The 15,444-nt window shown below is 33.2% G+C and overlaps 1 protein-coding gene across 6 annotated transcripts in view; it reads right to left on the bottom strand.

Annotated features, from left to right (window-relative positions):
• Window positions 1-934: 934 nt before the first annotated feature.
• The window catches only part of PHIP (pleckstrin homology domain interacting protein), a 131,528-nt gene continuing 117,018 nt past the window's right edge, over window positions 935-15,444 (bottom strand). For 4 of the 6 annotated variants that reach the window (XM_032339209.1, XM_032339211.1, XM_032339214.1 and 1 more), the window contains 5 exons: window positions 13,459-13,611; window positions 12,404-12,567; window positions 11,692-11,951; window positions 10,960-11,157; window positions 935-6,450 (listed from right to left, as the gene is read on the bottom strand). In XM_032339209.1, coding sequence (XP_032195100.1) covers window positions 5,813-6,450; window positions 10,960-11,157; window positions 11,692-11,951; window positions 12,404-12,567; window positions 13,459-13,611 — 1,413 coding nt within the window. In that variant the 3' untranslated portion in view covers window positions 935-5,812. Of the gene's footprint in view, window positions 6,451-10,959; window positions 11,158-11,691; window positions 11,952-12,226; window positions 12,298-12,403; window positions 12,568-13,458; window positions 13,612-15,444 lie in introns of those variants that run through there. The other 2 variants (XM_032339210.1, XM_032339215.1) reach the window with 2 other exon arrangements.

Raw genomic sequence — 15,444 nt, 5'->3', positions numbered from 1 at the left:
AAATTTTTCTCAACTGGTCCTTGTAAGTACGTACTAGATATTAGTATCAGCTTAGTTCGAAAGAGGGGGGAAAAAAGCACTTTGGAAATATTTACCTGCTTTCCTCAACTTAGAAATTTATTTTATAGTCATTTAAACAAAAATTTTTAGGGAGAAATGATCATTAATAGCATAAAATCACAAATCATCCCATTAATCTGAATTAACACTTATTATAGCCTTATGCATTCTTTATACTAAAATCGGGATTCTTAGGAAGTCAAAAATGTATGCCAATCTGAACAAACTTCTAGGAAATCTAGAAAAAAAAATCTAGGAAATCACAAATCTTATTTTGTGTAACTTTCAACAAGTGAAAATTTTCAACATTCCATCTTTTTTGCAGAAATTTTACTTCACATTTTGAAAAAAATACAAACTGTCCCTTTATCTCTTAGAAATATCTGAATATATTTATCACCAAGTACAGTAAACTGCAGATAGTAAATTGTCTTATTAAATGTACATATTAAAAGGCAAGTGAGTAGGGATGCCTGGGTGGCTGGCTATCAGTTAAGTGACAAACTCTTGGTTTCAGCTCAGGTCATCAGGGTGGGTGTTGAGATCAAGTCCCAAGACTGGCTCCGCTCAGCAGAGTCTCCCTCTTCTCTTCCCTCTACTCCTCCTACTGCTCACTAAGGCACAAGTGTGCATATGCTCGCTCTAAAATAAACAAAATCTTAAAAAAAAAAAAAAAAGGCAAAGGGACTTATTTTCAACCTTTGGTTATTTTGGCATTAGGGTAACCCCAACTGGCTAGTAATTTTAACATTGGGCTAAATAGAGCATTTACATAACAGCATCTTTGGTACAATGCCTGTTTAAATGGGTACTGAGTGCTTATGTGTTACCAAAACAAAACAAAACAAAAAACAAATCAGGAGGCTCTACAAAATAGCTTAGAAAAACAAGTTTTCTATTTATTTAAAAATAAGTTTGTAGTTACTACATTGCAGGGACAGGAATTCTTACACATACATTCTAGTTTGTATAAAAGGATTCAAAGAATTATGCATCAAAACTAACATAGAAAGTGTCCACATAACAGTAAAGAAAGGTCCAATCAATATGTACAAAAAGAAAGGGCACTGCTATTCTGGTGTGAGACTGCCGTTTATAACATGATACTCCAGGTTTCTGGAAGGAAAAAACAAAAACCTCAATAAAGCTAAATAATTTGTCTTTAAACTCTGTGTTACTTATTACATACAACAGATTTGCTTGCGTTTAACATTGTTTCCTGTACAAAATAAGTATAATTTTAATTTGAAAATGTGTCAGTTTCAACTTCAACCCTCTAGGTCAGTTACTTTTAAAAAATTGAGCTACATTCTACACGTCTAAATATCGTGTGACAGGATTTAAGTTTTCTAAAAGACCTTTAATAAAGACCTCATCTTCTTGCAGTTTTAATATGGTCCAAAAATGTAACTTTGTATTTTGCCTCAATTTATAGTTTACCATTGTGATTAATCAACACACACAATCTTAAAAGTAATGAGCATGTGTGTGCCTCTCTGCATCGTATCATGTGTACTATATATCATCTCAAACCTATTCTCTTAGCTCCTTAAATGTAGAAACTCATAGTCACCCACTATTATGTATTTGGTTTGTGCCATAGAAAGGTTAATTTCCTGATGATTTTATCTGCATTAAAAAAGTATTTCAACACAGAGCTATCAAAACTAAAAATAACATATATTTTTATACCTCATAATGTTTTCTAATTGTTTAACTGCAGTGTGTACAAGATTTATCTCTGGAGCGTCAAAAGTGGTAGTACTTACAGTCTTCTGACTCAATTTGACCTCTTCTTGGTTACTGTACATTGTACAAAAACATCATTTGTAGTGCTTAGCTCAGTATAATTAAGAACATAAGTAGTTTCTTAGTAAATGTAGTATTTAGTTCAAATCACTTGGAAATTTGGGGAACCAAGGGTAATTGCAAGGAGGAAAGTTAAGGAAAAGATGTATTTTTCCAAATTTTAATAGGAAAATAAATTCTCACCTAAATATAACTAAATCACATCACAACCTGTTATTTAAAAAATACTTTCTTAATACTTTCTTAGTAGGGGAGTAATTCACAGAACATAAAAGTACGTCCTCTTTTATGACTTTTAAAATCATGTATTTCCTGTATATAAGGAGAATGCTTATAGCCCTTTAAACACTCAAGTATCTTGGTCCTTTCAACCTACTTAAAAACAAATTTCAGGTGAACAAAAACATTCAGAATAACAATTTGTTTTCATTAAATAGAAAACAAAATCAAAATTGCTTCCAGATGACATGTGAGAGATACATAGGTATGCATGGATAAAATGGAATGCTAGAATACTATTAACTAGAAGAACTAATTTATAAGTCAGATTTTTAAAACATGTAAATGTGAGTATCACATAAGCAAAAATGTTATTTGAATGCATTTGTTAAAATGTCTGATTAATATACTACACTGTGGATAAGGGGCATTATTATAGATGTTAACATAATGCTGCATGAGGATCTTTTTGCAGACCAGTCTATCTTATGCAATTCACTTCCAAGTGATACTAAATTCAGCCAAACTCCTATCTCAGATGTGACATGATCAAGCTCACAGTTATTCTACAGAGTTATTCTAATTAAATTTAAGGGAGAAGATACTTTCATAATAATTGTAACAAATAGTCTTCAAATTTGTGAAGTTGTGCCGATAAAAACAATGCAAAGAAGACCAACATTCTTCAGTACATAAATTTATGCAGAAAATAGTCTAATGATATAATAGCAAATTGCAAAGGAAAAATTTTAAGAAGGTATATGTCTATTGCCCAGAGTTGTGAGGCTGTAATTAAACTGAACGTTTAAACTGCTATCTGCAACATTTTATAACTTTTTAAGATATGATTAGGACTGGAGGCTGTTGGAGGGGAAGGGAAAGAATATCAGAGTTAGGTACTTAAAAATATATAAATTGATATATATTTTCCATGTATTCTGAAACTTTCAATAAACTTGAGGTTTTTATTGCTCACCTAAGACAACTGTCAACATTTCCTTTTGGCCTACAAGAGTACATACATGGTGTCACTGTCTCAAACAGGTTATTTTCCCAGTATTTTTGATATTTGGTCAAACAGAACAAAAATATGAAGATGACTTAAACTGGTCAATTCAACTTTTGCAATGTATAGAAGCTAAATTATAAAAATATAAAATCTAAATATATCTGGTATTACTAATACATTTTTAAGTTTTTCAATTACAAAGAATCTGAATCCAAGTCATTTTGCTTTACTAAGAAACCAGTGTCTAATGATGTCCAAATAAGGTCATAAATATACAGTGTCTATAGAACAGGAATAGTACATTTACTTGTTGCAGGTAAGATGGTAAATACTCATTTCTTTGCTCAAGAGTTAGAACTAATCCATACATCGTACTAGAGGTATATATTCCACTCTAAGACTGTACGCTCTTCTTCTGTACACACCTTAAAACTGTACACATAATTTTTACAAAAATGGATTTATAGTCTATTTTTTTCCAACACAATGCAGATAACATCAGGAAATTACATGTTTCAAAGAGATTGCCTTCAAAAGCAACACATTACTTTAATGACTTAAATCTCAAACATACACATTATTCTCAATAATGGTGTAACTGAAAGACTCATTTTACTATACAACCAAGCCATCCATTTCTGCATTATGAAGAGTTTACTACTGAATTTTAATTATATAGTTAAATATATTTGTTAGAAAAAAATAAATATACAAAAACCTGAAAAATTTGAAATTATTTCTCAACTGTAAAATCACAGCAATCCAGTTAAGATCTGGAAAATGGTTTACTTAATTTCACAGGAGGATTTCTGTACAAATTTAGTTACAAATGATCTAAAAAGCCCAAATGTATCACTTTCCATTGTTCTTCAATACAATTAAATGACGGCTAACATTTATCCCTATCAGAAATAAGTAAAGAAATAAAATTATGTAATCTATTTTGCCAAGTTTCAATTAAAGACTTTATTTTTCTACATAAGGGTCATGCTGATACATATTTTCCCATCCTCACTTTTTAAAAATGTAGTATCTGAAAATTTTGGTTACATTTTTGTACCATACCAGTCCTCAGAAAATACTACATTCTTTAAACTTTTTAAAAAATGGACAATAATTTTTAAACAATAGAAATGGCATTTATGTTGGTTTTTAAGGTATAAAATAACTAACTGTACCATAAACAAATAAATAACTGCTTTCCTTTTCCATAGCAGTACATATAGCAATACATTCTCCTAAGTCATATAGTTATCATTTACAATAGACAACTTAATTTTACTAATGATGCAAAAAATAATAGAATACAAGGCACAATCATTAAATGGAATTTTTCTTTAGGGTGTATACTGACATACCAGCGTGATAAGGATACCATAAAAAGTGCAGAAAAAACACAATGTGCAATGAGACCACTGTATAAAACATGATTGCATAAAAAGTGATTTGGCCTATTTTAACCTTTAATAATTGAAAATAACCAATCTTCCCCTTAAAATTAAACTATAAAGTATGACATTTTAAAATTATTTTTATTCTACCACTATCTAAAAAATCCTGAAAAAAGAATTTATACCTGGGTAATAGTATATAAGTATGTGTTTGTATATATATTTAATTATACCCATTTATCAATATATACACATACACACACAGACACATTTCTTTGTAAGTCATTTTAGCCTATTAGATATGTCTAAAGTTTAGAAATGACATTAATCCAGATCAACAAGTAAACATCAAATCCCATACCTTTTTCCTGTAATTTCCTTGAATCCTTTAACCACTTAAACATCTTCTCTAAAACATCTCTGTCAAAGGACCCACCAGTGCATTATTTTCTACTATTAAGTACCAAAAAAAGATACATCTCAGCATAACTCTTTTTAATAACGTGCTCTTTAGAATAATATATAGCCTTTCCAATATTGAAAAGTGTATGCTGTCCTGACAGTCAAAAACAGGCTTTCCACTGCACTGATTCTCAGTCTTTGGCACAATAAACAGAGATTGAGTGATTGATATAAGAATCAAGGTCTGAAAAATTAGACAGTCAAATGTTTTCCAATGTGGATATGTTTCCTTTTCATCAGTACATTTTCTCTTACGTTTGGCAGAAATGGAATACAGCAAAAGCCTTGTCTAGATTCTTTGTAGATGAACATTCTATAATTAAAATTAAACTTTTTAGGGCATCAAATGGTGGGAATTTTATATTTATCTTTAGAGGAAACACACTTCTTAATTTACTGCTACTCTGGTAACATCTGTCTTCCTAGGGGCACGACTTCTGCTTCAATAGAAATGTACCAGGCTTGGTCAAAAATAATTCATTTTAACATGAAATGCTCTATCACTAGGAATATTATGCTCCTTAAGAGTGTAGCAGAACTGTCTTTTCCAGAAATAAACTGGGAATTCATTATAGGTCCTCAATTTCTTTTGTTTCAAACAGTGAATGAAATGAATGTTGAAATGCATAACCTATCTAAGGGCAATAAATAGCAAACATTTAAAATATATATGTATATATTTATATATATATATATATTCATTTAAAGAAGTGAAGTGTCTTGTAAGTTTGTTTGTTTTTTTGCAAATCAAATCATAACATTCCCTAATCCACCATAGCAGCAAGGAAGCAGAAGCCTTAGTTCTACGTATTCCTTAACTGTACCTGCTTTATGATTTTGAAGTAAAATATTTTGGTACAAGTTACCAACCAATTAAATTTGCTTTTGCTTTTTCAGTCAACTTTCGGACTCGTCCTCTACTAGAAGTTCCAAAAGTCAAAGAGGTGTCTTCGAACAACAGCTGCCTTTGCTCCTCTTCAGAATCATCCTCATTATAGAAAGCTGTCCTTCGACCTTGATTTCTAGTTCTCATGTGGGGTTCAGAGCCTTTAAGTTCCTCAAACTCTTCTTCCTCATCCATAGGATCATCTGTCTTTTTTCTGTTACTTCTCCTTAGCATTTTAACACTTGTAGGAACTATGAGATCTGAATCTAGTTTTTGTGTCTTCATCTTCCTTTTCGGTTTTCTGCCTCCACGACTTTTTTTCTGTAACAAATCCTCCTTAATAGTATTAGTTTCAGAAAGAAAACTGCATGTAGAAGAAGGAACCACTTCATCTCTGATTGAATGCACACTATTTTGCTCTGAATTTTCTGGCTTTGCATACGGTAGCTTTTTGGGTTTTCTACCCCTTTTCTTGTGTATAACTTCACCACTGCTGGTATTAACTTCTACCTTAGGCTTCCTTCCAGGTCCTCTCTTCACAAGTTTAGATGGCTGCCCTCCATGGCCATTTACTTGAATGCTTCCTGGTATAAGAGCATTGTTCTTACAATCTGCTAAAAAGGAACAACAGCACACTTAATATATGGAATTGCTTTTTTTATTTGACCCTCAAACTAGTCATTAAGGACACTACTATACTTAGGTAGCAACATAATTCTGATTTCTGTTTTTACTAAAATGAGAAAAAGAGCCAACAAAAGGCTAATAGTTTAATGATATTTTCTACTTAAAATTCAGAGGAGGAAAAGATCCTCAATGAAATATTAATGACCTCACAAGAGGGAAATGAAACTCAGAATAAATAACCTATTAACACTGTAAATTATTACTGAGCTGGGATTAGCCAAGATTTCTTACTCCACTATTACCTTTACGACATGTTGTAATATAGAAGCATTGTTTCCATTGCACAAAATGACTCTATACAATTGTATGGAACTTAGCAACCACAAAGAACCTTGTTGTTCACCTCATTAAAAAGTTTTTTGTATTCCTACCTTTAAGCAGCTCAATTATGGAAATGATCTTAGTATAAAACCGATGACATTTTAACCTGGTAATCTGAATACATAAGCAGATCATCCCCTTCTACTTAGCTCTAATCACTTTTTCCTACTAGGGATGGAATAAAAAGGGACTATCAAGAGTGGAATGATTCATTCCCTTTTTGGATGTGATCATCACACCCTCTCTAGGATCACAGAAGAGTTTACATGTATTTCCTTATGTCCCTCAGAAGTAAAAAGAACCTCCTCTCCTATCACATAAGAGGTTTAAGAGTACATCTAGTGGAATAATTTACATCAGTTATTCTCCAAAAACTACCAATACCTTTGATATTCTTCATCTATCCTAACTACAAGAGTAGAAATAAGTTACTCTTGGTCATGAACTGTGCTCTCAAAATTGTTTAAAAAGGATGAAATAAACAACTAAACAGCACTTTTCTTCACAGGCTCTTTGAAATGGTCCTATATCCTTACGTAACTGAATCACAAACAATTGATTTATTATCATAAGCAGTACTAACTCCATGTATCAATCAAATCTATTATGTATGCCACCATTATAATTGAGTCAAACTTCTTGATAAAGGTCATTATGGTTTATAAAAAATATAAAATACTAGAGATGATGAACAGCCATTCTGTGTTAAAAAAAAAAAAAATGCTATTACCCCATCAGCTGAAGGAAAAAGATGATAAACATGTATTTCCACTAACTTTTTCCTTCAAAGTTCTGAGATTTTTTTTAGTTGTGATGGGTGATCTGCAATGCAATATTCTAGAGAAAATTCATAAAAAGATGAAAACAGCTTCTCAAGAGAATGTTTCTTCATAATGGTATTGTATTTTGTCATAGGTTTGAATTACCCTTCATAAATATAAAGAAAAAAAATTAAGTCACAAGAGGTCAGAGCCAGAAGCAGCGGGAAAAGGCAAAAAAGCCCTCATTTCCTGACCCCCAGAGTACAAATAACTTTCTTTAGTGGTATTCTGGCATAAGGAAGGAAAGGGGAGCAGGGAGAAGTGTGTGTGTGTGTGTGTGCGCGCGCACGCGTGCGTGTGAGAGAAAAAATTAAGCATTTTCTAACATGATTACACTAAACCTATCTGAGGATTCTATATATCCTGTTTTACATTAAGACTACTGACAAGGAATCTAAATATCCAGTCCATGTACCCACTATAGAAATTCTATAGTGGGGCTCAAGGACTCCATGAACTTCTTGAAATGGTCTAAGTTTTGTGTGAATACAAAATTTTGCATTTTCTGGAGGAAAGAACTACAGGTTTCATCAACATTACAAAGCAATACATAAACTAAAAAGGTTAAGAACAAATGCAGCTCTCTTTATGTGGATCTGTGCTGTTCAAGAAGGTAGTTACTAACCATGTGGCTGGCTACTGAGCATTTGAAAATACAGCTATGCAACTGAGAAACTGAATTTTTAATTAAACTGAAATGTGACTACTGAAGCACTGTACATTTTGAAATACTGATCACATGTTGAAATAATATTTTGGATATAATGGAGTAAATAATTAAAATTGGTAACTTCCACCTGTTATTGCATGTAGTAGTTACTAGAAAACTTGAACCATGTGTATGTCATGGGTTATATTATATTTCTACTTGACAGCACTGCCTCTTGATTCTAATAGGTAATTCACGTATCAATAGTTATTACTGTACTGGTAACTCTTGCATATTTGTGATACTCAAAACTTATAAATCAAATTGGACCTCACTATCATAATGCTAGAACCAGTTCATTATACACATTTGATTTCTGTAGGGCACAAAGTGACAGAATCAAAGCCAATATATTATACAAAACTTTTAATTCAGTTCAGAAAGGAAGCAAATATAAAAATATAAAAAACTCATATATACAAAATCATTTGCTTCTTTATCAATACATGTGTTGCCCAAGCAAGCACACTTGCTTCTTAATTCAAACACTTACTATACTAAGTATAGGTGATTAGAAAAAGTAATTAAACACAGAAGTTCAGATTCTACTGGACACAGACATATATAAAGAATATTCTACCACAAAAAGCAATGAATAGGGTATTCTGGGAACACAGAAGATGAAATGCTTGAAAGAACCCAAGAAGAAGCTTCCTGGAATAGATGCAATTACGAAGTGAGACTTGAAAGGTAACAGGAAACCATTAAATTGGGAGGAAAAAAAGACATTCAAAAAAGGAAGAAAAGGACAATGAAAATTCAGGGACTTCCAAGTTATAGGATAGCTGGCACATAAAAAGGAGAAAGAAAGTAAAGAATGCTGGAACGTGAGGCAGCAGCCAAGCAAAGAAGAGTCTTATATAATAGGTAAAAACATTAACTCCACGTATGATTTGAAAGCAGGGAAGGATTTCAAGTGGGTGCCATGTGTATGGGTGTACACACAACATGTGCTAGGGATAAATGATCAGAGAGATCACTTCCACACAATATGGAAGACAGACTGGTTAAGGAAGAGCTGAGAATCAAGACAGTGAGACCAGTTAGGAAACTAGGACAACACTCCAAGTGAGAAATTATGTAGGCCTGAATTAAGAACATAGAAGTGAGAGGAGGAATGGATTTTACAGATATTAAGGAACCAGAAATAACAAGAACTAATGACTGTGAAGTAGGTCTGGAAGAGGCCAAATGACTCCCTGATTTGAAGTTTGTGTAGGGGGTAGGTCCCAACACCATTGATCAAAAAGAGAATGTTTCAGTAGAAAAATAAAATTTCGAGAGGATTCTGAGGAAAACATTGAAGGGGAAATTGTTTAGGCATACTCTGGAAGTCATGACACAAAATGCTTATTCTTGCGCTGCTTCCTCCCAACTAGCCGTCACTGTTTTAACATGTCACAGAATGTGTTCAGTTATGTTCACCATTTTTCAAATCTCACGTTTGAAGACCACATGTCTTTACAATGCAAATCTGCAGATGACAGAATCTGGAAGCTTAACTCTACAGGAATAAAAGTTGTATAAGATAATAGAGGTTTGGCTGTAGACAATCCTGATGAGTTACTATTTAATGAAGGGCAGTGTGCTGAATTTTGTGATGTAGGAACTTAAATTTTCTAGAAAAGTAAAGACTGTTACATTGGGTTAATTAAATCCAATTTAATTTAAACTTCTTGAATACACTTAAAAAAAAAAAGATTTTATTTATTTATTTGAAAGTGAGAGACAGAAAGAGAGAGAGATCATGAGCAGTGGGGAGTGGAAGAGGAAGCAGCAGACTCCCCACTGAGCAGGAAGCCCAATCCAAGACTCAATCCAGGACCCTGGCATCATGATTCGAGCCAAAGGCAGATGCTCAACCCACTGAGCCAGCCAGGTGCCCTTGAATACACTGTCTAAAATGTTGTAATAATCAAGTCAGAAACAATTCAATTCATATCACTAAAAGCCTTTGATTCTAGAATTTGTTATTTCCATATAGCAAGTTTTTTATGGCTTTTAATTTAAAGTTTAATGACAATACAGTTTGCTTTGGGCACAAACCTGCAAATCAAGAGATGTGAACTCTTTTCACACAAAAAAAGTGTGACTTTTTAAAATTTTATTTATTCATTTGACAGAGATCATACGTAGGCAGAGAAAGGAGGAAGCAGGCTCCCCGCTGAGCAGAGTCCGATGCGGGGCTTGATCCCAGGACCCTGGGATCATGACCTGAGCTGAAGGCAGAGGCATCAACCCACTGAGCCACCCAGGTGCCCCAGAATGTGTGACTTTTAATTTTTTTTAAGATTTTATTTACTTGAGAGAGAGACAGTGAGAGAGAGCATGAACGAGGAGAAGGTCAGAGAGAGAAGCAGACTCCCCATGGAGCTGGGAGTCCGATGTGGGACTCGATCCCGGGACTCCAGGATCATGACCTGAGCCGAAGGCAGTCGTCCAACCAACTGAGCCACCCAGGCGTCCCCAGAATGTGTGACTTTTAAATGGGCAACCTAATAAGTGGATATAAGTGCTACCTCTGACAAAAAGCATCATTTTTAAGAAGTATCTACTATATATCTTGGAAGATAATAACACCTTACCTTGCTCAATGACAGGTGAGGACTTTGTAAGAGTGGATGTTTTAGAGAGTACAGATGATTTCACTTTACGTTTGACTGGCTTTTCCTTTTCCATGTTTTCTTTCGCAGAACTATTTCTAGTGCCATGACTGATACTGGATTGACCAGGGCTTGAAAGAGTATTCAAGGTTTTGGAATGTTTCACAGAATTCTCTAGAACTAAAATACACACACAAACACACACAAGATTAAAACCTAGGAGTTATTTAACCTAAAAACAAGCAAGAAACTGGGATTACTTCTAACCTGAATTGCATGAATTAGCCAAAAGGATAAAACTTATGAGTTGCTTAATGCTTCCTTAAGAAATTAACTTTCAAACAGGAAAATACATAGATACATAAATAAATACAGGAATACATAAATAAACTCTTAACAGTTCAGACCTTCTTGACACTGTCCAGTCACTTCAAGATCATGAAGGCAAGCCTTGGCAAATTGTTACCAAGTCTGGGTACCAGGATTTATATTCAGGCAGTCCACATCAGAGTTGCCATCTTTAAGCATTATTCTACACTGACACTCCTAAACCTCAATTTTTTCTTACTAAAAACAAAAACAAATAATAAAGACAGAAAAACTAACACTGTCTGTTGGAATTTACTAAAACCCAGTGTATCTCATTTGGCAAAATAAAAGCTTAAATTAAAAAAATACACATTCTTCAATTTGGAAACTATAACCGACTCTTACTTGTTTTCCCTGGCACTGCAGATGTATTAGCTTTTGAAATTAAAGTCTTTGCTGCTGAAGAAGTAGATGGTTGCTCAGTGGTAACTGGATCTATAACCAGTCGATTGCTTCTGGTTCGAACTACAGAACTGGATTCTGTTTTACCATTTATCTGAGTGGCATTATGCCGTGGTGGTATTGTTCGTGTAGGTGTAGAGAATGGAGAGGTAGAGATATCTGACTTTAGCTGGGGCTTTAACGTCCTTTTTTTCCTTTCAGGGCTGTAAATAAAATAATATCATTAGTTATTCTTATAGCTTCATGTACATGAATAAAATAGTTTAATGCTGTTGGATTCAATATTTGTACTATTATGAAATATGTTAAAATATGAGATTTGTAGTGGATTTCATATGATTGTGAGCCTTTGAAAGTGAATATTTAGTGAAGGATTGCCATAAATGCTACAGTTATATGACAGAAAGCATGATGCCATCACTACCCTAAAAATGCTGTTTTACTGTACAGATTTAGCAGTTTGAATTTAAGCACTTACACTAGTATAGCTTTAGTTAAAAGATTAAAAATCCTCCACATCTTAGGAACTTGCATGTCAAATATATCATTCTGCAATATAGGGAATAGTAAAGGAAGTATTAAAAAAACACCGAGTTCTATCATTTAGATGACAAAGTTATAGATTAGTTGATGCTTTTTAAAATAAATCAAATACCTTGATGCTGCACTACTGGAAACAGAGCTGCTTCTATTTCTTTTCTTCCTCCTTTTGGTTATTGTATTTCTTTTGTGAAAACGAAGAGCAGATTTATAATCTGATAAAACTGAACTAATGTGTTCTTCAAAGAAAGCAGACAGGCGCAAACTCATGCTGTAAATCTGTAGTAAGAAAAAAACGTGTTTAAACATTCCTCAAAGGAATATGCTTGTTCAGTAAATATTAACATATAACTTGAGTATTTTTCTAGCAAAAAGTTTTAACAATTTAAACACTACTTTTTCCCAATCTCTTTGGATGAAGGGCAAAACTAAAGCATTTTTACAATTACTATTTTTATATATAGATTAGAAATATTCTAAGATTTTAGATCTTTTCTTTTTTTAAAGATTTTATTTTCAAGTAATCCCAACAACCATCACAGGGCTCAAGTTTACAACCCCGAGACCAACAGTTACATGCTCTACCAACTGAGACAGCCAGGCACCTCTCAAGATTACAGATTCTTAAAGAAAAGCCCTAGTATCAATACACATGGCTCATGTAGACAAAATTCCTGTGAACTCTATCACACTGAAACTATCCCTGAGGTTCTGAACCTGTTTTCCATTGTTACTTTAGGATTAGCATCTATTCTTTTTCATTTAATTTCCTTATATCTTCCCTTTGTGATGTCTTGTCAGCCCAAAGAGAGATAAATGATACTTATAACTTAACTAATTTTTAGAAATCATTCACAAATATGCCTTTCTATTAATGCAAAAAACAGCTGGAAAAGTTAAGCCCACATAATCTTAATATATACCAGGACAATATGTATGTTATATGTGTTAAGAAAAGCATTCCTAAACATTAGTGACCTCACTTATTCTATAGAAGAAAAGAAAGATGTGACTCCTTCTTCCCCTAGGATACTATTAAGAACATAATAAAAATAAAATAGAAGGCCAATCTTGCTGTAAATTTTAATTAAAGCAACATTTAGTTACTTAGCCTACTTTTTACTGATTTCATTTAATATAAACATAAATAAAAACAATTTAATTATATACCCTTGATCTTTTGCTTGGTGTATAGGCCTTTGAATTGCTAAAAATAAGTCTGACATCTTTACATAATTCCATTGGTGACTCATAATTCCCAGCCTCTAAAGTTTCTCTAACAGTAGCAAAATCCATTGGAGTGTCAATGATGTCTCTGTAGTCCTAAGAGAAGAAAAACAGAAACAGAAAATATTACTACTCAGTACAGGGGTTCACATACAATTCCTGTGGTAAGTACAAGTCCTGCAACTTTTAATAATCCCTTGTTTTCCTCATCAAGGCTCCTTTTTTCTAATAGTTTTTATTTTTTCATGCCCTTTCCTTTTTTTCTTATCATTAATGGTGCTATTTTCTTACATTATATATTTATCTATCTGGCATCCATTCATCATAGGGCTAATTACACTTATTATATATTCTTATTTTCTGTATTCCTGATGCTCTGATCTTTTGGGATCCTTACAGACCTGAGGACAGACTGTTCTTCCCACGGCCAACCAATTCTTTTCTTTTCTTTTTTTTTTCCCCAACCAATTCTTAAAAGAGAGCAAAAAGCTGCACTGAGAACACATCTTTCATATGTAAACCAACCATCTCCTTATCTAATTCCAACACACCAAGCCAGTATTTCCTCTGCTTTGAATTTTCCTAAGGTTCAGTTACCAGACAACTAGAGACCACCCCTCTGCCCCAAAGCCCACTGTAATTATTCAAACTAGCCAGTCCTAAAGTGTTTACCCTGTCTTGACTCTCTCAGAAATAGAGTGCAATAAAGGCTCTGGCTTAAGCATCCCCCTTACTCCTGTTTCCTGTCACTGGACCGAAACCTGCTGTTTCCTTTGTGGCTCTGGCATTCAGTGGCAACATCTCTGGGACCTGTACGCACAATAAATTTCCTTTTAAGCCCCATAATAATTTCCTCCTGTGGCAATGTTGACTGTACCCATCTATACCGTATCTAACATGTACATTCTTAGAACAAATGGGTATTGCATTTTGTCAAATGCTTTTTCAAATGCATTAATTGATATGATCATGTCATTTCTTTTAATAAGATGAATTACACTGACTGATTTTTGAATACGGAATGAATCTTACATCCCTGAATAAAAACCCCATTTTATGGATTTTCTCTATTGTTTTTCTGTTTTCAGTTTCATTCAATCTTCTTTTCGTATTTCCCATCTTCTGCTCATTGTAGGTTAGTTTTATTTTTATTTTTCTAGGTTCTTGATGAGAGAGCATAGGTTACTGTTTTGAGACTTCTCTTCTGATGTACTATTTAGTGACATAAATTTCCCTGCATTGTTTTAGCCTCACCCCACAAATTTTGATGTTGTATTTTCATTTATTAGTTCAATGTGCTTTATTTTCCATAGGACTTCTTTGAGCTCAAAGATTATTTGGAGGCATATTTATTTAGTTATCAATTAAGTGATCACAGATTTTCCTGTTACTTTTATTTTTGGTTTGATTTCACTGTGGCTGGAAAACACACTATATGATTTCAATTACATTTGTCATTTTATTGTTTTCTATTTGTTTTGAAACTGTTTATTTTTTTCCCCAATCTTCCCGTGCGTTACTTGAACAGATTTCATTTGATTCATGCATTATGTTTATTACTGTAACTCTCTGTTATAATTTTTTTAAGTCGTTGCTCAGGTATTTACAATATATACAAAATTATTAAAATAACTGGTGTCACACTAAAAATTAAATTCAAAATGGATTAAAGAACTAAATGTGAGACCTGAAACCATAAAAATCCTAGAAAAGAACATAGGCAGTAATCTCTTTGCTATCGGCCATAACAACTTTTTTCTAGATATGTATTCTGAGGCAAGGGAAACAAAAGCAAAAATAAACAATTGGGACTACATCAAAATAAAAAGCTTCTACACAGTGAAGTAAACAAGTGACAAAACTAAAGGCAACCTGTGGAATGGGAGGTCTTTGCAAATAACATCCCATAAAGGGTTTATATCCAAAACA

Source organism: Mustela erminea, chromosome 4 (assembly GCF_009829155.1).
Source record: "Mustela erminea isolate mMusErm1 chromosome 4, mMusErm1.Pri, whole genome shotgun sequence".
Lineage (NCBI taxonomy): Eukaryota > Metazoa > Chordata > Mammalia > Carnivora > Mustelidae > Mustela > Mustela erminea.
Note: the sequence above shows the minus strand (reverse complement) of the source record. Positions and strands in the feature narration are given on the sequence as shown.